Below are 25,435 nucleotides of genomic sequence, written 5' to 3' on the forward strand. Positions count from 1 at the left end.
CGTTATGCGTGTCCTTGTTGTGCTGCACAAACATGTTCGCAATGATTATACAATGGGAAGAAGTTCTCTTACATGGGGCATCGTCAGTGGTTACCAGAAAATCATAGATTTAAATTTCAGAGTTCAGCATTTGACGGTACTGAAGAGTTCAGAGAAGCTCCTTCGCAAACAACTGGATCTAAAATCTTGTTAATGTTGGAAGATATGAATTTCAGTTATGGGAAGATGAACCAACCGGCAAATACGCAAAGAAATAAAAGATCAAATGATGAAGCTGATGATGACTCTGATGAAGAGGATGATCCTAATGAGGCGGACTTGTGGAAAAAAAGAAGTATTTTTTTGAGTTGCCTTATTGGGAGCACCACCTATTACGACACAATCTTGATGTTATGCATATTGAGAAAAATGTCTGCGAGAACATTGTCGGTACAATTTTAAATGTAGACGGAAAATCAAAAGACAATCTTCAGAGTCGACTTGATTTAGTTCAGATGGGAATTCGACCTGATCTTCATCCGAATCCACTTTCGAATGGGAAATATCGGTTGCTGCCTTCAATTTTCTCAATGTCCAAGACGGAGAAAGAACTGTTTTGCATGGTGTTGAAGGATATAAAGGTTCTAGATGCGTATGCATCAAATATATCTTGATGTGTTAGTGTTAAAGATCGAAGATTATATTCGCTAAAATCACATGACTATCACATCTTGATGCAAGATTTACTGCTAGTTGCTCTACGATGTTGTATGTCCAAGAAGGTGACGTCTTGTATAATTGAACTATCCAATATAATGAAAGCCATTTGTGGCAAAGTTTTGGATGTTCAGGAACTTCAGAAGGTACAGGATCGAGCCACTTTGACTTTGTGCAACATGGAGAAAATCTTCCCACCTTCCTTCTTCACCATTATGGTTCACTTGATAATCCATCTCCCGCACGAAGCAATTCTTGGCGGACCCTTTTTCTATCGATGGATGTATCCCATAGAAAGGTGTTAATTAAAATTTTTAAAATTTTCCTTCATTCACCTCTATGGCTTTAGTAATACACTTTTGATAATGTTGTATATCGTGTTTAGGTTCCTATCCAAATTAAAGTCTTACTGCCGCAACAAGCGATATCCAGAAGGATCGATTGCTGAAGGCTACTTGGCAGAGGAATGTATGACCTTCTGCTCAAGATATTTGGAAGATGTTGAAACAAGGTTGAACAGACCAAATAGGAATGCTGGACTCACGGACCATAACTTCGCTGATACTTATTTGTTCCAAAGTTTTGGAGAACCAATCGACAAAGTTGAAATTGCAGAATTAGATCATTTATCGTGGGTACAAGCACATCGATATGTTCTGTTTCACCACGAATCAATGGAACCTTTACGAAAGTAAGTTCTACAAATTTGATAAATATTTATCAAATTAAAAATTGTTTATCTTCTAACAAAGTGAAATTTTTTTAACATAGTGAGTACAAACAAATATTGAGATCTCGTTCTCGCTCCCGAAGAACACAACATTGAGATATCAATAAGTTGTTTACAGAATCTTTTCATGAATGGTTAAGCCAAACGGTATGCAGTTGGAGCTTCCGCTTACAAATAATAATGTTTTCTTATAACATTTTTAATTACTCAGTTTACTTTCCATTCAATAAGTTTGGAGTGGGAAGAACGTAAACGACGAAGTTAAATGGCTCTCCCAAGGTCCAAATCGAGTGGTTAAAAGATATAGTGCGTTCTTCATCAACGGATTCAGATTTCATACAAAATATCGCGAGAGGTTGAGGAGAACGCAAAATTGTGGAATAGTTGTTAATTCTGCAATTACAAGTTATGCTAGTGCTAGGGACAATAATCTTGTCGAGGGAAATGTGGAATATTTCGGACATCTTACTGACATAATTGAGTTGGATTACTACGGCAAATGGAAAGTTTTCTTATTTCGAGGTGATTGGGCCGATGTTAATACTGCTCGTGGAATTAAGCAAGATCAATTTGGTTTTACAATGATGAACTTCGCCCGATTGATTCACACAGGACAACAACTGATAGATGAGCCGTATGTATTCTCATCTCAAGTCAAACAAATATTTTACTCAAAAGATCCAACTGATGAGGGTTGGTACGTTGTACTCCGTAACATCCCTAGAGACTTGTTTGACATGGGCAGTGGAAGTAGAGATAACATCGACGACAGATCAGAAACTTTGCCCTTTCCAGAACAAAACTTAAACGATAATATCCCTAGTACTAGTGCACAATTTCAATGGGTTCGTCAGGATACGGATGAAGATATTTACGAATAATGATGTAGTAAGATTTTACGATTGTTTAATTATATGTAATATCATAATTTAAATCTTAGTCTTATTATATATTTCAACTATTTTATATGTCTTTGTTGTTGTTGTAATTAGTTATTAAGTTTTCAACTATTTTATGTTTATTGCGATAAAATGCCTAGAAGAAAAATTCCAAGGAGAAGCATTGTTCAAAATGATCCAAACTCGATAGAAACAAATAGTACTGAACAACAGATGAATTGGATCTTCAAATGTTCCGATTACACCTGAGGATCCTACAGAAGTTCAAAGTAATTTTACATTTAATTTACATGCGTGTTGACTTATAATTGATTTATTTTTCAAATTCTTATATTATAATATACCATTTTCATCTGAAAATGGTGGGACGCGCAGAGGTCGAGGACGTACGCTACTTACAGATTTATACGAGTTAGATCCAGTCGAGCGTGTCATGGTATGCAGAAACAGTTTTGGTCAGCTTGTTGGATCAAAAGCTCGACTTTTAGCATGATACATGGGCATTTTAGCATGAAATGCGAATATGTTGCCTATCAACTACGAGTCATGGCATCAAATGCCCGATAGCAACAAAAACCAAGCCATCGATAATATTAAGGTAACAAAATGTTAATGTCATCTGTAATGCTTGGGAAATAGTTTCATTTATATTTACTTTATTAACTTGTGTTTTTTATAGGGGAAGTTTGCTTTAGAGGTCTCGGATGCTTATGTAAAGAAGGCATTGGGAAAAAGATGGAGAGACCATAAAAGTACTTTGAAGAAATATTATTATAAGACAAAAACAACCCTCGATGAGAAATTGCAAAATGTCCCGCCGGGTATGTTAAGGGACCAATCGGAAGATGCGGTTAGATTTTGGCATTCGAAGAAAGGCGATGTATGACGTACTTCCAAACTATTGTAATTATTTTGGTTTATAGTAAATACTATTTACGTATTAAAAATTTCATAACGTAGGATCGTGAACGAGTTGGAAAAAGCAGCAGACAGAAACAAAAATTCACTCACACAGCCTGGTCGAGAAGTTTTACATGTGTAGCTGAGGCGGAGGTATTTTTAATTTTTTTAATATTGTCAAATATGTATAACTTTCCATCAAATAATATTTTTACTACTATATTGTAGGAACGATCGTCCGGTCAAAAAGTTGGACGCCTTCAACTTTTTGAAATTACACATAGGAAGAAAGATAGATCTGCTATGACTCCTGAAGCTGGTGAAATTATGGTACGTTTACTTAATACGATTTGACTTGTTTTAGTTATTTATAGTGTTTATTTTCTAATGGTTTAATGTATTGCTTGTAATGCGACTATTGTTATGTTGCATTTATTTTTTTAATATATATTGCGTTCCTAACTATGTGATTTATTTATTAGGAAAAACTAAAGGATAAAAAGGCGGAGTACGAAGCGATTGCTTCTAGTGATAGTTCTGTTCATCTAAAAGACATTGATAACCGGATTATTATTAAAGTTTTGGGTCCTGAAAGGTATGGTCGGGTTCGATTTCAAGGATCTTTTGTTAGTCCAACCCAATATTTTGGATCCAAATCATGACAATACATGGCTTGGAGTCGTCGCTCAAGTCAAGTTCGAGGTTAAAAGACCAGATGACTCAGATGTAAGCGACCACATTTGAGGTTCAAAGGAAATATGAAGAACTCCAGTTACAACTTAAAGCAGAGGCGACAACGAGGGAAGCAGAGGCTACAGCGAGAGAAGTAGAGGCTGCAGCGCGAGAAGTAGCGAGAGAAGCAGAGGTTCAAAAGAAATATGAAGAACTCCAGCTACAACTTAAAGTAGATGCGGCATCGAGAGAAGCAGAGCAGAGCAAAAAGTACGACGAACTTCAACAGCAGCTTCAGATTATGATGAAGATGTTTCAGCAGTCGCAACTTCCGCCGTCATAGTGTATTGCATAAATATTTTTATCATTTTAACTTTTAACATTTTTGTAAAGAAAAGTATGAATTCACTTTTATTTATTGATAATAATATTATTTTATTAGTTTAATTTGAAATATCATATAATTTTATTATTTTTGGCTGGTTTAGATCTGGTTGCTTTTGATTTGTTGTTACAGGAGGGCTGATAAAATGGAAAATTTTATTTTACAAAAATCCCAAAATTAGTGGCGTTTTTTATAAAAGCCCCACTAAAGAACATTACTTTTCGCGGCGTTCGTGATGAAAGCGCCGCTAAAGAACATGATTTTTAGCAGCGTTTTTTCGAAGAGCCGCAAACACCTTTAGTGACGCTAAAAAGCGCCGCTAAAGGCCTAAAAAAACGCCGCTAAAAACCTATTCTGGTGTAGTGAATGACGAACATCATAACAATTCTTATTATTGTTATTATGCCCCAAAAATCTATGCTTTTACTGCTCAAGAAAAAATTGATTGAATAGAAGAATAATGTTTGATCTTCGAGATCTATTACATATACTCTCTCTAAAATGCCAAATATAATTCTTAAAAAGAAAAATGTAGTTAAATTGGGTTGATTTTAAAATTTTTGAACTTTTCATCATAATTCAGTTTGGTTCTTAATTTTTATATTAATTTTTGTTTTAATTCTCTAGTTTTATTTTAATAAAATAAATTTTATTTTATAACTTTTGAATATTATTTAATAAAATTTTAATATCTAAAATTTTAATATCTACTTTTATAAATATTTTAAAATATATATATGTTTCAAGAACTTTTAAATCATTTTAAATGATTTTCAATATAAAATATTTTTTATATAATAAAAATTAAAATTTATTATATATTAAAATAAACAGAATTAGATTCAATTTCGATTAATCACCAATTAATTTGAAATAATTAGAAAAAAAAAAAAAAGCAGCCAACAAAAGGTAGAAAAAACTACAGGTTTACGCTTCGCCTCTTTACCGGTTTACCTCTTCTTCCAACTTCTCTGCTGATTGCGGAGAGTTTAACCATAATTTTTTCAGAAAAATAAGTGTTGAAACTCTTTCTTTGCATTTGTTGATTTCTTCTCTTTGTGGTCTATAAACGAAATCTATCTCGAATTTATTTCCATACGTGAAAATTTATATATCTACGTTTACATGTTTATTATCCTGATAAATTATATATCCTTTTCCAAAAAAAATCTCTTATGGTATTTTAATGTTATAGATCGAACAACAAATCTTTCAATGGATTTTTCTTTTATTGTTTCTTCATTTCTGTCTTTGTTTGATCTGTTGTAGTTTATTTCTTTCTTGTTGTTGTTTTCAGGTTTTCTGTTAAATTTTAGTGTCTTTAGATGCGTAATCAAATACCCATTTCTCAAATCATTAAAATCTCACAGTTTAACTTCGATATCATCCAGTTGATGTAATTTTAGCTTCTGGGTACATCTGCATCATGTTTTCTTACTAAAATTATAGTTTTCTCTTCTTTCTTTCTTTTTTTCACAAAAAACTCCTTTTTGATATTCTTTTGTGAAAACCAACATGGATTACAGTAGAGATAATGTAGTTCATGTAATTCCAAATCCGATAGACCCTTCAGTTTGGGCAACAGAAGAAGATTACCGTGCTTGGAACAGTGAAGAAACCTTTAACGACACACCTTCTAATTTCAGCTACGACCAAAGACAACCTCAATCGCGGTCCAATTCAGACATGCCACCAAACAAGAAATCAAGAAATTCCCAGGATTTAAATTCTAGGTCCAAAGCCATAGGCAAAATGTTTTTCAAGACCAAGCTTTGTTGCAAGTTCAGGGCTGGCACTTGCCCATACATTAAAAACTGTAACTTTGCTCATAGCATTGAAGAGCTTCGACGCCCACCTCCTAATTGGCAAGAAATAGTGGCTGCTCATGAAGAAGAGAAAGGGATTTTGGCAGAGCCAAGAGAGGAATTCCACATTCCTTCTTTGGGGTCTAATAGTTTTTCAGGGGAAACACAGAGGTCATATAAAGGAAGGCATTGCAAAAAGTTTTACACTGAGGAAGGGTGTCCTTATGGTGATAATTGCACATTTTTGCATGACGAGCAGTCAAAGAATCGAGAGAGTGTGGCTATAAGTTTGGGACCTGGAGGATATGGTGGTGGCGGGGGAGGGGGAGGAGGTGCTGCTAGTGGCGGTTGTGGGAGTGGATCGAATGTTAAACCATCTAATTGGAAGACCAGGATTTGTAATAAGTGGGAACTTACCGGGTACTGCCCGTTTGGAAATAAATGTCATTTTGCTCGTGGAGTTGCTGGTACGGTTTATTGATTGTTTAACCGTTTTACTTTTCCTTTTTATCTCTTCTTGGTTTAGATAAATGCTCCCATTTACGGAAAAGTAGCTGTAAATTTTCAATTCCCTTGAGCATGATGGAATTTTCTGCTGTTGTCTTTAAGTGGGTAGATATCCAATAAAACAAACGATGATATTTATAGTTTTCTTCCTTGACAGCAACCATATAGTTTACTAATCATTGATGAGTAGAAGGTGAGTTGGACACAAGTTAATGCTGGACTGTTATCATGGTAGAGCGCACTTGTTAAGTGAGATCATGAACTTGTTACAGGCATACGCTTGTACTCTTATGTGCTTTAGCGTGCATTTTATTTGATGGAAACAAGCTTTAATTGGGGAGTTGTTTTGGTCTGCTTTTGCTATAGGGATGAACATTTCTTGTTTATACAGAGCTACACAGACATGGAGGTGCCCTTGGGGATACAGAAGCTAAGGATTCTTTTGTTGCCCCTTTCGATTCAAAGCAAGCGGGAGGAGCGCCTTTAAAGACGCCTGCAGATACTATGGCTGCATCAATCCCTTCAGTTCCACTTTCAGATCTTGGAGTTCCTTCACAGCGAACATATTGTACTCCAGAAACCAGGACAAACAACTCCCCACAATTGGAAGGGTCCAGATAAAATCAGTCGGATATATGGAGACTGGATCGATGATTTTGAATAAACTCTGTTGTTATGGCAAACAAGAGATGAGAGCTGAAATTCCTTGCAAGTGAGAAAGTGAATAATTTAGATATTACCAGGACAGTTGTGTCATTTACCCTTTAGCTTATGTGATGTGGGAAATTTTTTTCATTGCTCACTTATAGCTTTCAAATAATTGACATATTTTTATTATTTAGTTTAATTAATTTTGATTTTAGTATTCTATGGATAATATTTTATATGGGTATAATGTTGTCTAATTTGTTGGAAAACAAGTTAAATTATGGACTACAATGAAAATTTTGCATTCTTAAACATTAGGATTATTCTAATAATTGAATTAGGAACTAGATTTACCTTGAAGCACAAGAAACAACTTATATATTTCATTCTAGGGTTTAGTATTATTATTATTATTTATGGCTTTAAGCGGGGATTTTGAATTTTGGCTGTAGCCGCAGAACGACGGTTTTTGGTTTTTTTTTTAGCTTTTCTTTGAATTTTTAATAATATTTCTTTTGAGCATAATTTTCCTTTATGTATTCTTTAAAATTACGAGTAATTAAATTTTAATTCTAACTTTAGGCGGATAACTAATTTAGTGTTTGAACTGTGAGACTTTGAAATTATACGTTTAATTCTACAGTTTAGGAGATAAATTCAGTCGTCTCATAACGTTGTTTTAGCATCAAAGATGATATACAGTTGTTGAACCGATGTGATTCGTAATTGTCATGTTTGGTTCACTAAAGAACAAATTGACATGACCAATTGAGTGAGTAGTTGAATCCGTCAAGGGAGTTAACGATCAAATTTAATCGACCTACGAAGTTAAGATCGTTGATTTGAGTCGGATTCTTCTAGTTCGTAAGGCGGCAAAGGAATTAGATTGTGGAAGTTGATTTCAAGGTTATTCACTTGGTAAGAATTACCTGTCGATCTATTCCCGCAATTAATTTACATACAGAAAGATTAGTGGTTTGAACATGTTCGAAGTTGAAGTCAAAATCTTTCCTAAAGCTGAAGCTTTTGTTATATCAGTTTACTCAAATTTTTGGTCATAACAAATCTGGCTATCAGGTAAATACTCAAAAAACTAAGATTTTTTTCTCTAAGAATGTGACACAAGATTTGAATTTGAGTATCAGTGGTGGTCTTGGTTTCTCCCATGTGGATAATTTGGGAAAGTATTTAGATGTTCCACTACTTCATCAAAGAGTGACAAAAGACATTTTCCAATATATAATGGATAACATGAGAAAAAAAAATGGCAGGATGGAAGGCTAAGCTACTTTTGCTAGCAGGTCGAATAACGTTAGTTAAAGCAGTATTAGCAGCTATCTCTATTTATGCTATGCAGTTGATGGTAATCCCGAAAGGAGTTTGCGCTAAAATGGAGAGGATCATTCCTAGTTTTGTCTGGGGTCATATTGAGAAAAAAGGGATAAGTCTTGTGGAATGGAAAGAAATTTGTAAAGATACAAAAAACGATGGCCTTGGTTCAAGAAATGTGGATTTTTGGAGAGATAATTGGGTGAAGGAGTGGGGTCCTCTTGTGGATGTTTGTACACAACCCGAGTTTATACCTGATAATCTCGTTTCAGTGTCAGACATGGTATCACCGTGTGGGGATTGGAATTGGGATTTGTTCAAATCTGTCTTGCCGAGTCCAGTGGTGTTGAACATTTCAGCTTATAAACCTACTTCATCACATGATATGGATGATCTTCTTGGATGGGGTATTGATAACAAGAACATATTCACGATTCACTCTGCATATGACTTTATTTGTGGACTAGAGATTAATGGTCGTGATAAAATCTGGTATTTTCCAAGTCCTTAAAAGGTACGAGTTTTTCCCTGACTTGTTTTTTTAAACAAAGCACTTCCTAATTATGTAAGAGCAAGAAGACACCTTACTTTGGATACAAACTGCAAAGTGTGTGGGAAATCAACAGATACCACTAATCATGTTCTAAGACATTGTTTCCTAAGTGTAGCGGCATGGATGGTGGTGATCAAACCAGAAAAAAGACAGGAATTTTTTAAATCTCAGTATGGAGGATTGGATTGAGATTAACTTATCCGACTCCAATTATTTTGCACGTAATTTTGATGATTGGCCTACTCTTTTTGGTGTTATCTGTTGGCAATTATGGACAGATTTCATTGAAGGGGTTAATATCTTGGAGAAGAGTTATAGAATGCGGGATGAGTTTTTTTAGCTCAACCGAGAAACAATGAGTTTGTTCAAGCAAAGGGAAAACAAAACTTGCAGTTTCGTAGGGTGGCATCCACATGGGGAAGGATGGTATAAGGTAAACACTGATGGTGCTATGTATAAAATGTCTAGTAGTTATCCGGGATAACCATGGTACGTGGATTTTTGGCTTCTTCAAATATATTGGTTGTTGTTCTACGCTAAACGCCGAACTTTGGAAAGCTCTAGAGGGTCTTCAATTTGCTTGGAGTCTAGGTTTTCAAAGGGTTGCGCTTGAGATGAATAGTATGAGTGCAATTTAGTTAATTCAAGATGAATCAGTTAAGTTACATCATTCAACAATGTTGTTAGCTATTAAAGAAATGATTTAACGTCCTTGGAGGATTAAGGTGACACATATATTCAGATAAGGTAACCAAGTTGTTGATGGTTTGGCAATAATGGCATTCACAAGGCCTTTGGGCATGTATGGATATAAGCAATCCCCAGATGAAATCCTTCAAAAACTACATGATGATTGTCACGAAATGACTTGACCCCGTCTAATCTAGCTATGGTTTTATCCTTCTTAACATACCAAAAAAAAATGATCAATCTAATTTTTGAGACTACCCTACTTACTATACTGCAAAATTAATTTAATTTTAATTTAAGCGTAAAAATTTAATTTCGATACATTCGACACCCATTACACATTTTAAAGAATCCCTAGCTATCGACATCTTGGCTGTAAAACTTTTATGCATGAATATTCCCTCCCTGGCTGGGAATAAGAAGTTTGTATGACTGCTGTAGATTCCGCCCTTGTTATCAAATATTATTAACAAATGACCCTTTTTAATCTGAAAAAGAACAAAACTTCTACTCTGTTAAAGTTACCATTTTCAAGGAAACCTTTGTTTTAACTACAAGTTCAAATCTTCTTAACCTTCAGATTGACTATATAATCAAGTAATTATCCAACTAAATGGATGGATTAGTATTTAGTGCATGTAAAAAAAGTTTCAGATAGATTGAAGCAAAAGGAACCACATACTAAATACGGAATGTTGTAGTTTGCCATGGTGTGGTTTCAATAATGTCATTGGTTGGCAACAATAGTAAACAGAGCAAAGTCACACAAAGGACTCGCTCAATAGCCATAAATATAATGCTTACCAAGCATCCATGAGCTTTCAAATTACTTAATAGTACATTGACATGCCACCCTTTTTTTTCCCCTTCACAAAAAAAAAAAACCCAAGATCTCATTCTTTTCTTTTTTCTTCATTTTCATTTCTCATCAATGCAAATTTACGAGGCCGGAATGATCGACATTCTGGTCATTGCTACCTTTATTATTTCAATGTCACCGTCATTTTGTTATGCCAGACCACCCACATCAGACTTTAGCTTGCCAGCACCTGTAACCGTAGCAGTAATTTTCTTCATTTCTTTCTCCTTCGGTTTTTTAACATTATACTTTTGTAGGTGTATCCTAGAGAGTCTTGCAAGTCTTTGGAATAATCAGCGTAACCCTTCACCTCCGGTTGATGTAGCTCCGGCAGCAGGTGAAAATATTAGTAACGGCCTTGATCCTGAGCTAATACAAGCATTTCCAACATTCTATTATTCCACTGTCAAAGAGTTTCGTCGTGAAAAGTATGGCCTAGAATGTGCTATTTGCTTGGGAGAGTTCGAGGACGAGGATATGCTTCGTCTTTTGACAATTTGTTTCCATGTTTTTCATAAAGAGTGTGTTGATCTTTGGCTTGAATCTCATAAAACTTGTCCAGTTTGTCGAGGAGAGTTAGATGTGCTTAGTAAGAAATCCCCTTTACTGATTCGTAGCAATTCCATGCATGAAATTTCAACAAATGCTGAAAGTTCAGCAAATCAAAGTCCAGTTGAAGATTCTGTTTGCATTGACATTAAAGATGATAACGATGAGAAAGTTGATGGAGAAGATAAAGTACAAGTCACCTCAAGTACAAAAGAACAACAATCTAGAAAAAACGAAAGAATGGAAAATTTTTCTAGGTCTCATTCTACGGGTCACTCCATAGGTAGAGCTAAAGAAGAAGATAGATATACCCTCAGATTGCCTGAGCACATTAAAATAAAAATTGTCAGGGGACATCATGCTGCAAGAAGTTGTACTGTGTTTGGTGAATTTACGAGCCCCTCGAACGACAGACACAGAGGTTCTGGTGAACCGTCAGAGACTCGCATAGGAGATTGAAATCGATAAACAAAGATAGGATTTTCACGATACCCATAGAAAATTCTGAATAGAATTTATTGACAACCTTCACCACTCTAATGTTTTAAACTAACAGGACTTAATTCAATATTCCTTGAACCGGTAATTTGAGAAAAAAGGACGAGGGGATCATTCAATCATAAAACTGCTCATTGGAATCAATCTACAGAATTGAAACTTGGTTCTTCCAGTTATTTTCTGAGCGTTTCAAGAGTTTGATTCTTTACGTTCTAAAATATGAGCAAAGTTCAACAATGTGTGATACCATTGAACAACAATCCAAAAGGTTCAGCAAGGGACTTTCAATATTACCTTCTGTTGCTGAAACTGAAAGTCGAGACATCTTTGGTGAAATGGATTTAAATATGGCAATTTAATTACATCAAACTTTTCATACTTTTATAACTCACACGAAACAAAGAGGTAAATTTTCGAGGTCTGCAATGGAGTCAGATTTTACATCAAGTATAAGATTTCCTGTTATATAACTTGACTTGCACATCTACCTAACTGCTGGTAAGGCATTTTTTTGAAAGTTCTTATGTATGGTTGTACCATCCACCATTGATGAACTGGAAATACTTATAAAGATTCTAGGTGTCATGATTGATTGGCCCAAAAAAGCAAAAAAATAGCCATTTTCAAATATTAAGGTTTCTTATGTCCAATTGCTAGAATATACCTTTCATTATGCTTAAAAATAAGATTAAAGTTTTTAATATAACATTTATATATAATTTCAGAGTTAAAATTTAAATTACTATATAAATCATACGAAGTCTACTATAGCAAGGTTTTAGAGTAAATATGGAAGTTGTCTTTGTTGGCTTAGTTTACAACTAATTTGTATTCTTCGATTGTATATATTAAATTTTTAATGAATTTCTTCAAATAAATTTTAATAAATATTGTAATTAATTAAAATATTTTTAAAAATATGTAATTAATTTTATTTAATTTTAAAATATTTAATACTAAAATAATATAAAAATTAATCATGATTTGGATATTAACATTGATATCTTATAATTTAATAATAATATTATTAATTTCTTACAGGTTTTTATTATATATTATTAAATTAATTTATCTTAATATTAAAATGTTAATATTCATTTTTTATAATTTTATATTTAAAGCTGAAGCATTATGTACCTTTCCAATAAGTTGTTAATTTGGGAATTAAATATATAATTATATCATATCTAAATATAAAAATATAGTAAATATTATATAATATTTTGAAAAGATTATTGAATAATATGGACCTTTAATATTTATTATTATAAAGCCTAAATTAAAAGTGATTTAATTTAATTAACGCTTATTGAGTTTCGCTATTAAATAAGGTGTGGGTCAAATATGTGTAGATATTCAAGTAACTAATTTTTAATTAATCATCTTAATTAGAAATTAAAACATGACACGAATATAATATAGAAAAAATAATTAAAACAAAACAAAAATAAATAAACACAACACAACACAAATAAAAATAACTAAATTTGGAAACTAAAAAGAAGTCTTGCCTCTATGGCACAATGCTCGTAGCTTGGAGTGAGCTACCGAATGGAAAAGTCGAACAGTTTTTTGTTTACCTACTTGATGAAAATATCAAGAAAAATATTGCTTGTTATATTGCTTATCATTTGTTGAACGTTTGAAATCTTGCGAAAGGCATTCAGCATCGGAGGCTCACCTTTTTAATGACAATCGATGAAAAAGCATATAAGAATCCATCAGGAGAAGCCTGACAATTAGCTGGGGGCTATCCCATACTCTTTTAACGCTCCGTATTGAAAAAAATATGAAGGTAAACAATGAAAAAAAAAAAACCCTCTTATCATGTCCCTCGTGCAATTTACTCCATCAAGAATAAAAAATTCAAAGGCATTATTGGGTATACCCATTCATTATCATTCACTAGCCTTATCCATCCTTTTTTCCTTCCCACCACCAAATTTTCCCATCACTATCAACCATGGTCAAGAATTCTGAAACATCCCAAAAACCAACGACGGATGAGATTCCAACCAAACCTTGAACCAGAAAACTCTTCTTAAAATCTTTTCTCCAAAGATGCAGAAGCCAAAAAATCTCTACAAAATCCCCAAGGCACCCTATTTATAAATAAAGAAATGTACAAGGGAATATTTAAAATGGCACATCACATGTCCTATATTATAAATTATAAACTCGTCGATTCATTAATCAATAATGGTTTAACACATGTCTTCCTTATTAGCTAGCGAAACCTTAAATGGCGCCCTTTCAAAATTCAAAACACACTCTTCAAAAGTTTTATCTATGCAACACGTGCTACCTCTTTACCGATTGTATGTTAGACGCGCATTCATTACCACAAAACCAAATATGTAGATCTATATAGGGAAGGCCACTTTCCTCCCTTTGATTGGAAGGGGCAATTTTTATAACACTACACCAAAACAGGTTTTTAGCGGCATTTTTTTAGGGAAGCGCCGCAAAAAATGCCGCTGTCGACAACGTCGCTAACGTTTGCAGCGTTTACAGAAATAAACGCCGCTAAAGGTCATGTTCTTTAGCGGCGCTTCCTCGAAAACGCCGCTAAAGGTAATGTTCTTTAGCAGTTCTTTAGCAGCGCTTTCTTCACAAACGCCGCTAAAAGTAATGTTCTTTAACGGCGTTTTGTTCCACAAACGCCGCTATAGAACATGACTTTTAGCAGCGCTTTTATAAAAATGCCACTAATTTTGGGATTTTTGTAAAATAAAATTTTCCATTTTTTCAGTCCTCTTGTAGCAACAAATCAAAAGCAACCAAATCTAAACCAGCCAAAAGCAATAATTTATATAATATTTCAAATTAAACAAATAAAATAATATTAAAATCAATAAATAAAATAGAATTCATATTATTTTTACAAAAATGTTAAAAGTTAAAATGATAAAAATATTTATGCAATACACTATGACGGCGGAAGTTGCGACTGCTGAAACATCTTCATCATATTCTGAAGCTGCTGTTGGAGTTCGTCGTACTTTCTGCTCTGCTCTGCTTCTCTCGAAGAGCAAGATGATTAACTACAAAACCTTTTGTTTGCAACAGAAAATTTACCTTCAGAAAATTCCATTCATTCAATCAAACTAAGGCTGATACATTACAACAGAAGAATAAAAATTTACCTTCCACGCCAAAGAATTGCCAAGTTCTGCAGCGAAAGACGCAGCAAGCTAGCGGCAAAAAATTTACCTTCCACACCAAAGAATATCGTTCTCCTTCCAACCCAGCAAGCTAAGCAAAACAATGCAAACATGAATTATGAACAGTTACAAACTACTTTAAACTACAAACAGGATATAAACAAATTATGAACAAAATTTTGCAACGAGAAATGTTATTACAATTTAATTATTTTATAAGCTATAGAGTAAGAATTATTTGATAAGCTATAGAGTAAGAATTATTATGCAACGAGAAATGTTATTAGAATTTAATTATTTGACATAAGGGTGTGCAAAATTCGGGTAAAACCGAAAAAATTCGGTTAGCCGACCGAATTCGGTTAATCGGTCGGTTAACCGAATTTTTTCGGTCGGGGGTCGGTTAATTATTTTTTGATTTTTCGGTTAACGGTTAATTCGGTTCGAAACCGTCGGTTAATCAATTTTTTCGTTTAACCGAAAAATTAATAAATAAAATTATAATATATAAATAGGCCCACTATTCACCTAAACCCAATCTAAACCCAAGTATTCAACCCAACCCAATTACCCAACCCAACCCAATCATAAAAATTACAAATAATTTAATAAATAAAATAAAATTCTAAAACTAAGACTAAAACTAAAGTCTAAAAGTCTAAAAATAATTTAATTATGTAGTGATTCAATTTGGTTAATTCAGTTAATTTTTAACCAAAAATAAAAAACATATAATTTTCGGTTAATTCGGTTAACCGACCGAATTAACCAAAAAAATTTCTGTTCGATTATTTTTTTGAAAAAAAATTCGGTTTGGTTAACGGTTAAAGATTTTGAAAGGTCGGTTAATTCGGTTAATGTTATTTCGGGTCGGTTAACCGGTCGGTTAACCGAATGAACACCCCTAATTTAACAGCCTATGGGACCAAAACAATTATTTGATAAGCTATAGAGTCATTATGAAGTTATATATATACATAATAATAACTTTTGGTCTGTTGACACTTAGCAGATTGGATTATTATGCTTATGTATATACATAATAATAACTTTTGGTCTGTTGACAGCAATTATTTGATAAGCAATTATTTAATTATGCATGTCACATAGCAGATTGGATTATTATGCTTATGTGAACACCAGTGGTATGTTGACACCAACAACAATGGCCTCAAAATCATTTGGTGATTCACACGAATATGAAGTGTTGAGAGCAACAATTGAAGGAAAACGAAAAAGGTGTACAAGACATAAACATGAAGAGAAGAAGCTTTAAAAATTAATGAGAGAACTAGGAGCAAAAACCAGTAAGAACCAATAGAAAGAACAAAATCTCATATCAATTTTCCAATTTCTCCACAAGTAATTGTTCAAAAAGACTAACAGAAATAACATTGGCGCACACAAGCTAAACTCTAAACCAAATTCAAATGCCTATAATATCCTAAATATAAGAAAATGGAAACCATCGGGAAGAAAAAATAGTATTTTGGCTCTTTCTTCACTAGAAAGTACAATACTAGCTATGAACTTCAGATGCAGAAGTATTTTAAATATCATTCCATATAAATTTGATCATAATAAGGTAATATTACTGGTTTAAAAAGAAAATAAAAAATCTATTTATGGTAGTACAATACAACAGTAGATAAGAACCATTTTCTTTTCTCTACCTGTATAATAGCAGGATCGTTGTGTATAGGTGCTGAAGTCTGAATTGGTGGTGGCGAAGATTTAACCTGCAAGTCCTGAAAGCCAAATGCAGAACAAGAAAAATAAGACGATTAAGGCACTAATACCAATAATAGGCATATACAATTTGCGCATTGAGTTATCAATGAAGGTGTAAAACAATGTATGTGCGGTTGTAAGACAGACGGAACCAGGTGCAAAACAATTTATGTACAAGAGAGAAAGAGGAAAACCTTACCGATTTACCCTAGCGACGGCAGAGGAGTGCGACGGTAGAGGACTGTGACGGTCGACGTGCGACAGCAGAAGGGTCGGTCTACAACAATGTTGCAGAGGAAGGTTGGAGCGCAACAAACTAGGGTTCTAGATTTGGGGGAATTTTGGGGAAAAATTGGAGGGGAATTTTGGGGAAAAATTTGAGGGGAAAACTGAGGGATTTTCGGCTAAGGGTTGGGATGAAATACAGGAATTAAAAAACGACAGCGTCTTACCAGAATGCAAACTTGCGGTGTTTTTACCCTAGCGCCACTAATGCCGTTAATAGATAAGACAAAATGGCCAAGTTTTGCTAACATTTCAATAAAATTTGTGGCGTTTTTATAAAAACGCCGCTAATATCTCACTTTTTGCGGCGTTTTAATATAAACGCCGCTAATGTTTATAATTTCTTTTAAATTAGAGAGAAAATATTAACTAATAAAAAAGGAGAGTAATGCATTTTTAAAAAATAATTACACATTTTAAAAAATAAATACATCAATATATTTTTATATTGAATAAATTTAAATATTTATGTATGCAATATAAATAAAAAATTATTTTAATTATATCAATATTTATGTTACTATTTTACAATATCTGGATCAAACTAATTAAAAGTTAATGTATACAATTGAACAATAAAACATTGTTCATCTGTGCTTTTGGGATTTAACCCATTTTGATATATTTTTTAAATATTAATTTATATTTATATTATTTACATTTATAGTCTAAAATATCCAAGATTAAACACAAAGCCCCAAACCCTAAAGTGGAAACTCTAAAACCGTCAACCATATAAAATACCAAACCATCAAACCCCAAAATCCAATCCCCACTATACTGTAAGCCTTAACCGTAAATCTTAAACCCCAAACTATAAACCCTAAATCCCAAACCCCAAACCATAAAACTTAAACCCTAAACCCGTCAATTAACCATAAAACACCAAACTGCCAAACCCCAAAATCCAATCCACACTATATCGTAAACATTAACCGTAAATCTTAAACCCTAAACCATAAACATTAAACCCGTAAACCACAAACAACAACCACCAAATCATACACTCTAAACCCTAAAACTAGCCAAACCCTAAAGTCTAAACCGTAAATCATAAACCATAATCCTAAACCATATCTTTGGGAATTCGGGTGGCTAATGTTAGTTTAGTACAAAACATATATTTTATATTCTTAATTATATTAAATAATATAGGTGTGCTACAAAGTGGCATGAATCCCAGTAAAATTCAAATGTTATTATTTAATTAGTTTTCAAATAGTATATATTTTTAAACCTTGAACATCAAACCTTCAATCCCTAGCCCAAAATAAAAAATAGTATACCATAAACCCTAAAACTCTATACCATTATTCATTCTTAAATTCTAAATCCTAAAATGGAAAAATAAATTAATTTTATTGCGGCGTTTTTACCTAAAACGCCACTGAAGTACTAAAACGACGCAGTTTTGGTTAACAATTTTGCGACGCTTTCACTAAAGCGCCACTAAAAGTTGCTCTATAGCGGCGTTTTCAAATAAGCGCCGCTAATGCATCTATAGTTCAAGCCGTAACGATGCGTTTTGGTCAAAACTTTTGGGCGTTTTAGAAGAAAGCGCCACTAAAAGCTGAAATATAGAGGCGTTTTCTGGTAAGCGCCGCTAACGACGCTATAGCTCAAGACGAAACGTTGCGTTTCGGTTTAAAACTTTTCAGAGTTTTCTAGTTAAGCGCTGCTAATTGCGGTAAATAGCGGCGTTTTCTACAACCGCTACTATTGGCTCTATACCTCAAGACCAAACGCTGCATTTTGGTTAAGATATTTTGCGGCGCTTTTTATAATGCGCCGCTAATGATGTGCTTTAGCGGCGTTTTCTCATAAGCGCCACTAATTTTAATATACATCAAGACCTAACGTTGCATTTTGGTTAAGATATTTTGCGGCGCATTATAAAATGTGCTTTAGCGGCGTTTTCTCATAAGCGCCACTAATTCTAATATACATCAAGACCAAATGCTGCATTTTGGTTAAGATATTTTGCGGTGCTTTTTATAATGCGCCGCTAATGATGTGCTTTAGCGGCGTTTTCTCATAAGCGCCACTAATTCTAAATATACCTCAAGACCAAACGCTGCGTTTTGGTTAAGATATTTTGCGGCGCTTTTTATAATGCGCTGCTAATGCTGTGCTTTAGCGGCGTTTTTTCATAAGCGCCACTAATTCTAATATACCTCAAGACCAAACGCTGCGTTTTTGTGGCGCTTTTTATAATGCGCCGCTAATTCCGTGCTTTAGCGGTGTTTTTTCATAAGTGCCACTAATTCTAATATACCTCAAGACCAAGTGCTGCGTTTTGGTTAAGATATTTTGCGGCGCTTTTATAAAGGCGTCGCTAATTATGTGCTTTAGCGGCGTTTTTTCATAAGCGCCACTAATTCTAATATACCTCAAGACCAAACGCTGCGTTTTGGTTACGATATTTTGCGGCGCTTACAAGTAAACACGGCTAATTGTGCTATTTAATGGCATTTTTGTAGTGCGCTGCTACTGCCGCTATTCCTGAAGATTAAACGATGCGTTTTGTCAGCATTTTTACGGCGTTTTTGTTTTAAAACGCCACTAATGATGTTCTTTTACGGCGTTTTTTTACAGGTTCGACTTTTTGCGGCGTTTTACAAAGAACGCCGCTAATGCTCGATTTTTAGCGGCGTTTGTTGTTCAAGCACCACAAAAGATGCCGCTAAAAGCCTGTTTTGGTGTAGTGTAAGTACCTCACTCACCCAAGCTAATTTGCCACCTTCCCCTCGTTGTGGCACAACTTCTCCATCCATTACCTCACAAAGAACAACATTTCACCAAGGCCGGGTTTCATAGACATGCATATGCATAAGAGGTGAAACTCTTATGATCTATCTCGTCAAGGACAGGTGTTGGATCTTTCCTTGAATGGCTTACATGTGAGACCTCTGCTGGTCATCTTCATCCCATTGTTACTTATCTAAAAATCTATTGTGTGCTTTAAATAAACAATCATTATGAGACATTTGTCGTACACGTGTTAAGATTCAGAGTTAAGAGAGGGTTACCCTCACCTAATTTGCCATCAACAAAATCTACAAGCAATTAATCTGGTTTTGTTGTGCACATCGAAACAAATTGTTTTCAAAAGCTTTAATGTGACCACACAATTATTTTGTTATTGTTCTAACATTAATGCTTATCATTTCTTCTATTAGTATGCAGATTACTTGCAATAACTCCTTTTGTTTTCTTCTCATAATTAAGAATATTTATTCATACAATATCTCTTATAACCAAGCTGTACACAACGACCAAGATAACGAGCATGCCCATGTAAATGCACATGCATATGCATATGTATATATTATGTTGTGCATATGATATGGCTATTATTTAGCACATCTCGTACAAGCTATGACTCGTGGTATGGATGGGCTATTGATCATCGTATGTAGTTTTGGAGTTTATGAGGTGTAAGATATCGACGTTTATTTGTACAAAAGAATTTAAAAACAATAGCAGAGAGGAAAAACTAGGAAAAGTTTAGATTATGGAAGGTAAAAGCTGAAAAAAGAAAAGGTAATAGATTAGATTATGGAAGATTGCAAAACTTTTGTAGTACTTTGTAAGTCTAGGAAGCTGACGGTCACATGGATTACCCTGCAATGTGTCTGACAAATGTCCCTGCATGGTCCACCTCAATCAGTACTTAAAAGGGCATAAGGCCACCCTTTCTGTGTTTCTTGTCTCTCTCTCTCTCTCTTTTCTCCTTCACTCGCTCTTGTGCCAACCAATGCATACATATCTGTAGTATATAATTGTATATACGTATATATACGAATTCGTTTCTATGTTTTCCATCATATTTTCTGATATATAAAATAGACTACTAAACTACACGTAGCAAATGGCTATGGCTCGAGTCTCGACGTCTTCCTTGTGCTATTTTAGGAAGCACTAGTACGTTATTGCCATGAGTAGTGCGAATGTATAATAATATAAAAAGAAAAAAGAAAATTGAAGATTAATAATTGGGTTTCGATTGAAATAAGGCACCGCATTATTGTTGTAATAAATCAACATTGTAATCATTAACGAAGGCGTTCTTGTACTAAAGTCTAAAACCATACTAATTGCTTTCAAGTTCTGTTAATATGCACTATGATAACTAGCATTTTTTTAGAAAAAAGAGGAAGCCAAGAAAAAATGGTTTTGATCAGCTTGTTTTGATGTTTCACGCAAAGCAACAATTCCACTAACACTAATCTATAATGACAATCTATATTGAGTAAGATTTCGGCACATTAGCTATCATTAATTTTTAAATGTCTGTTTGCAATTTTTGGCTGATTTTACCTCTTTCGTGCCTTTCCCTTTTTTTTTTTCATATCGAATTTTCCTTTATACAAATATATTTACCTTTTAAGTTAAGAGGTTGTTTGCGTACCAATTTATTTTATTGATCTTACAGTTTTGTATAAGATGATTTAAATACTAATATTTCAAAATCAATTCTAGTACACAGTCGTATAAAATGGTGCAACTAATCAAAAGAGGGGGAAGGGATGCACGAGAGGCTAAATGGTTAGTCTTGGGTGCAGCTTCCATTTCATGGATTTCTGATCACTTACAACAAAAGCTGGGTCTATAATTGACATCACGGTTGGGGTTGATGACAAAATGCTGAAAAATCACTTTAATAACTCAAATAGCTCTTTTTAACCTAAGCCTTAGCCTACAGCATCATGGATTCTCACATTTTCATATGTGTTCTTTGCATTTTCCAATCAATATAAAGTCCGATGGGAAACGGCCTAGGTAGAATCCAATTTCCATGAAACCAAACAAGGAAATTCATGAAAAAAAATCTTTCCCAATCATACTGCAGAGAATGGGTTGTCATTTGTCAAGCACATGATAAGTAAAGTAATGTGTATTGAGAATCTAGAGTGCTTGAGGCAGTCATTTTTTTCCCCTCTGCACATTACAACACAGATTTGAATGTTGAAAGGGTAGCTTTTAACCAGTTGCTTGTTGTGTTGTTGGTATGCATATTTCTATATAGATTTGGGTCCCCCCACCACACTCTCCATTGCAGAGACTTTGCCAGTGTTGACAGCATCTATGAAAATCGGGAAGACAAACCCAAATCTAAAACAGGGCTGAGTGAAGACCTTCTTTCCTTCTCTCTCATTTCATGCTATCACAAAATAAAACCTTATTTTTTCCTGCCCCTCTCACGTGCACCATATCCTTCTGACTTTCTCTCTATAGATAACATAACATAAGATTACCCCAAATCCCAATGCCCCCCCCCCCCTAACTTCGTTTAACCTCTTGGATATAAATAAATCTACCTTTCAAAAAACAAAAAAACACCTTCATTTTAACCTCTCTGTAGAGCTGGGGGGTTCATGCTAGAAAGCGGTTTAGTCTTTAGAGAAACTAGAATTGCAAGATATATTGTTTGGAGGTGTAGGTTGGGCTTCAGCAGAGAAATGACACTTGAAACCCTTTCTTCCAACGACCTCTTGAACTTCGTTATCTATGATACTATATCTGCAACCCCATACAACAGCAATGACTCTTTCGTGACTACTTTCTCAATGGAAGAACAATCTACTAGTACTGCTTTGAATTGCTTTCCAATGGTGACTCCTCCACAATGCTGCCGCTCAACAGCAACGGAAGCTATGGAGCGGAGGCCGAATTTGGCAGTTCAAGGGAGGAAAAAGAGAAGGAGAAAGCCAAGGGTATGCAAGAACAAAGAAGAGGCCGAGACTCAAAGAATGACTCACATTGCTGTTGAGCGAAACAGGCGAAAGCAAATGAATGAGCATCTAGCTGTTTTACGCTCCCTCATGCCTGAGTCTTATGTCCAAAGGGTTTGTCTTCTCCATCCTTTCTCTTTTTATCTTCCTCTCCTCAAATGAGTCATTACTTCAATTCTATATTGGGATGCCCTAATAATTATGATTAACTGTCTAACAAAAGAGTGGGGTTTAGTTTATAATATATATTGGATTTGGAACTAAATGTTGTATCTATATTATTCTGGGTTGTTGAAACTTAAGTTCATGGCTTTAGAATTTTAAGTATTACCATATTTCATTCATCAATTAACGAGTTCTTTACTTTTAGAGAAATCCTTCAAAGTTTAACTAATTGATATACTTAAGCGAAATGCAATTCTGATGTGAATCAGTACAGTTCTGAAAAGCTGGACTGATTGAGGGTCTAAAGTTCAATAATAGTTCCGACTTGAAAAAAGGTTGGCATAATGTTGCGGCAAAATTGTATCAGACAGGTAAAAAAGTTCAGCTAGAATTGGCAAATATTAAAAGAAATCTATTATTGCCTTTTGCTTTTCTTTGGATTATTCTTTTGTTTGCTAGTCATGCTAAAGCTGAATTAATAGAAGAAAAAGCTGTTCCTCTAAATTATCGAAATAGTAATAAATAGGATAAATCAAAATAGCTTTTTCATTTGCTATATTATTATTTAAATAGAAATTCAGCAGAACCATGATTGAAAACTCATGGTTAATCTCATTTGCTGTTTGAATATATGTATATATATCTACATTTTTATCCCAAATCAAAGCAAGTTTTAAGATAAATTTATGATTTTTGCATGTGTAGGGTGATCAAGCATCCATAGTTGGTGGTGCCATAGAGTTTGTGAAGGAGCTTGAGCACCTTCTGCAGACCCTTGAAGCTGAAAAGTTTAGGGTACTGCAACAAGTAACACCAGCTGCTGCTGCCAATGAAGAAACCACCAACACCAACTCCAAAATGCTATCATCACCACCATTTGCACAATTTCTTATGCAGCCTCAGTACACCTGGTCTCAGATCCCTAACAAATATACATCAAAAACTGAGGCATCAACAGCCGATATTGAGGTGACATTGATTGAAACTCATGCTAATCTTCGAATTCTCTTGCGAAAAGGTCCCACTCAGCTTTGCAAGCTTGTTGCTGGTTTTCAATCACTTTACCTTTCCATCCTCCACCTCAATGTCACAACCCTGGATCCATTTGTTCTCTACTCTATCAGTGCCAAGGTAATATTATAACAATCCAATTTTGCGTATAAATATATAAATTGCACTCTATAAGAAACTGAAAAAGTAATATACTAAGATGAGTCAATGAAAATTTTGAGTTCATTAATTTTAGAAAAAGGAAAGATTAATTTATATTTATGTTTTCATAGAATGGTAGAAAACAATGATGGATGGGGTAGTGTTTCTTCGGACATTCTACGACTATTAAGAGATGGTCGTCTTCAATTATTGTCATATGGGGGAGTGGGCATATACCGTCTTTTGCTCTCGTATACTTTTGTTTTTCTCCTTGAAAAGGAAAAAAACGTCATTTTCCATTATTTTAGACGACCTTTGTTTAGTTATTTCTTTTTTCTCTCTATAATTCAAGAAAACCATAGGATTTTTGGGCTAAAATTTGAAACATTCTGAATGCAGGTTGAAGAAGGATGCCAGCTCAGCTCCGTAGATGACATAGCAAGGGCAGTTCACCACATGATCAGAATAATTGAGCAAGATGCCACTGCCTTATGTTGATCTATCCATATCACCAATATGCCACCCACTTTATTATTATTATTTTTTGTGTTTCTGCATTTCTTCTTTTTTACTGTTCTTGTATGTATGTAGCTTGAATCAATGAAAAAATAGTGTGTTATGAGTTTCTCGTAGGCTTGACTTTTCAGGTCGGTATGTAATAGATACAAACTTTATTACTACGTATTGTTTTTTGTTAAAATGCCAATGAGATCGTTGTTTAGGTCTCATGCATGCATCGGCATATCATATGAGTAGCTTCACCCCAATTACTTGCATGATTTTTCACTAAAATCTTAGAGATATTTGTTGCTAAACGTGAATATGACATTGATTCATTGGTTTATAGTTGTGTATCTCTATTTTAAGAATCTCAGTACATAACTTAATTATTACACTACTAAAGATTAAGAAGTTATGTTACTATACATATAAATTGATATTTCACTAAAAGCCATAGGTTGAGCAGTAAATAAAAAACTGTCAAACCGTCCTTTTCATTATTTTGGGTTTAAATACATATAAGAAAATCCAAGAAGGTACAAGCAGGTGATTGGCAGGTTTGTAATGAAACTCATGTCTCTCTTTCTCTAATAATAGAGGAGACAAATTTTGGCATCAGCGGGTTTAGATGATCAAGAAAATTGGAAAGTTGACATTGCAGAAGTTGGTGCTAGGACCGGGACGGGTATTGGAAAAAGTGATTTGGTTTTTGTCTAGTTTTTACAAGCTTGAGCCTTGAGGGGTCTTAGAGAGGGTTTTCTATTTTCTTTTTAAAAATTTTGATTCTAATTTTATTTTGGGGTTTCGATCCATTATATCTATCTCATTTCAGCCTTCATTTTTGTTTCTTTATGTAAGCATGAAGCTGTACCTTAATTAAGACTTATGTCTTCTTGTGTAAACCAGACAGTGACGTTGGATCAATCTTTACCCTCTCCTTTTTTTTTTTTTAGAAGGAAAGATAAAAAGAAGAAGAATATTT

At 34.2% G+C, this 25,435-nt stretch overlaps 3 protein-coding genes across 3 annotated transcripts; all 3 read left to right on the top strand.

Annotated features, from left to right (window-relative positions):
• Positions 1 to 5,234: 5,234 nt before the first annotated feature.
• Positions 5,235 to 7,459, top strand: LOC105764996 (zinc finger CCCH domain-containing protein 12). The gene is given in 3 exon segments (XM_012583856.2): positions 5,235 to 6,554; positions 6,986 to 7,157; positions 7,159 to 7,459. Coding segments are annotated over 3 exon segments (1,029 nt in total). The 5' UTR covers positions 5,235 to 5,797; the 3' UTR covers positions 7,259 to 7,459.
• Positions 7,460 to 10,745: 3,286 nt separating this feature from the next.
• LOC105764997 (RING-H2 finger protein ATL29) lies at positions 10,746 to 11,681 on the top strand. The gene has a single exon (XM_012583858.2). It carries the CDS (start codon positions 10,746 to 10,748, stop codon positions 11,679 to 11,681), a length of 936 nt encoding a protein of 311 aa, XP_012439312.2.
• Positions 11,682 to 21,973: 10,292 nt separating this feature from the next.
• On the top strand, positions 21,974 to 24,677 carry LOC105764999 (transcription factor bHLH71). Its single transcript, XM_012583859.2, has 3 exons — positions 21,974 to 22,749; positions 23,506 to 23,931; positions 24,352 to 24,677. The coding sequence occupies exons 1-3, from the start codon at positions 22,279 to 22,281 to the stop codon at positions 24,448 to 24,450; spliced, it is 996 nt and encodes a 331-aa protein (XP_012439313.1). The 5' UTR covers positions 21,974 to 22,278; the 3' UTR covers positions 24,451 to 24,677.
• The last annotated feature ends 758 nt before the right edge of the window (positions 24,678 to 25,435 follow it).

This window comes from Gossypium raimondii, chromosome 12 (assembly GCF_025698545.1).
Source record: "Gossypium raimondii isolate GPD5lz chromosome 12, ASM2569854v1, whole genome shotgun sequence".
In the NCBI taxonomy this organism is placed as follows: Eukaryota; Viridiplantae; Streptophyta; class Magnoliopsida; order Malvales; family Malvaceae; genus Gossypium; species Gossypium raimondii.

Coding starts and splice junctions, on each gene's coding strand:
- LOC105764999 (XM_012583859.2), top strand. CDS start 22,279: ATGCTAGAAAGCGGTTTAGTCTTTAGAGAAACTAGAATTGCAAGATAT. Junction 22,750..23,505: donor CTGAGTCTTATGTCCAAAGG/GTTTGTCTTCTC, acceptor TTGCATGTGTAG/GGTGATCAAGCATCCATAGT. Junction 23,932..24,351: donor TCTACTCTATCAGTGCCAAG/GTAATATTATAA, acceptor TTCTGAATGCAG/GTTGAAGAAGGATGCCAGCT.
- LOC105764997 (XM_012583858.2), top strand. CDS start 10,746: ATGCAAATTTACGAGGCCGGAATGATCGACATTCTGGTCATTGCTACC.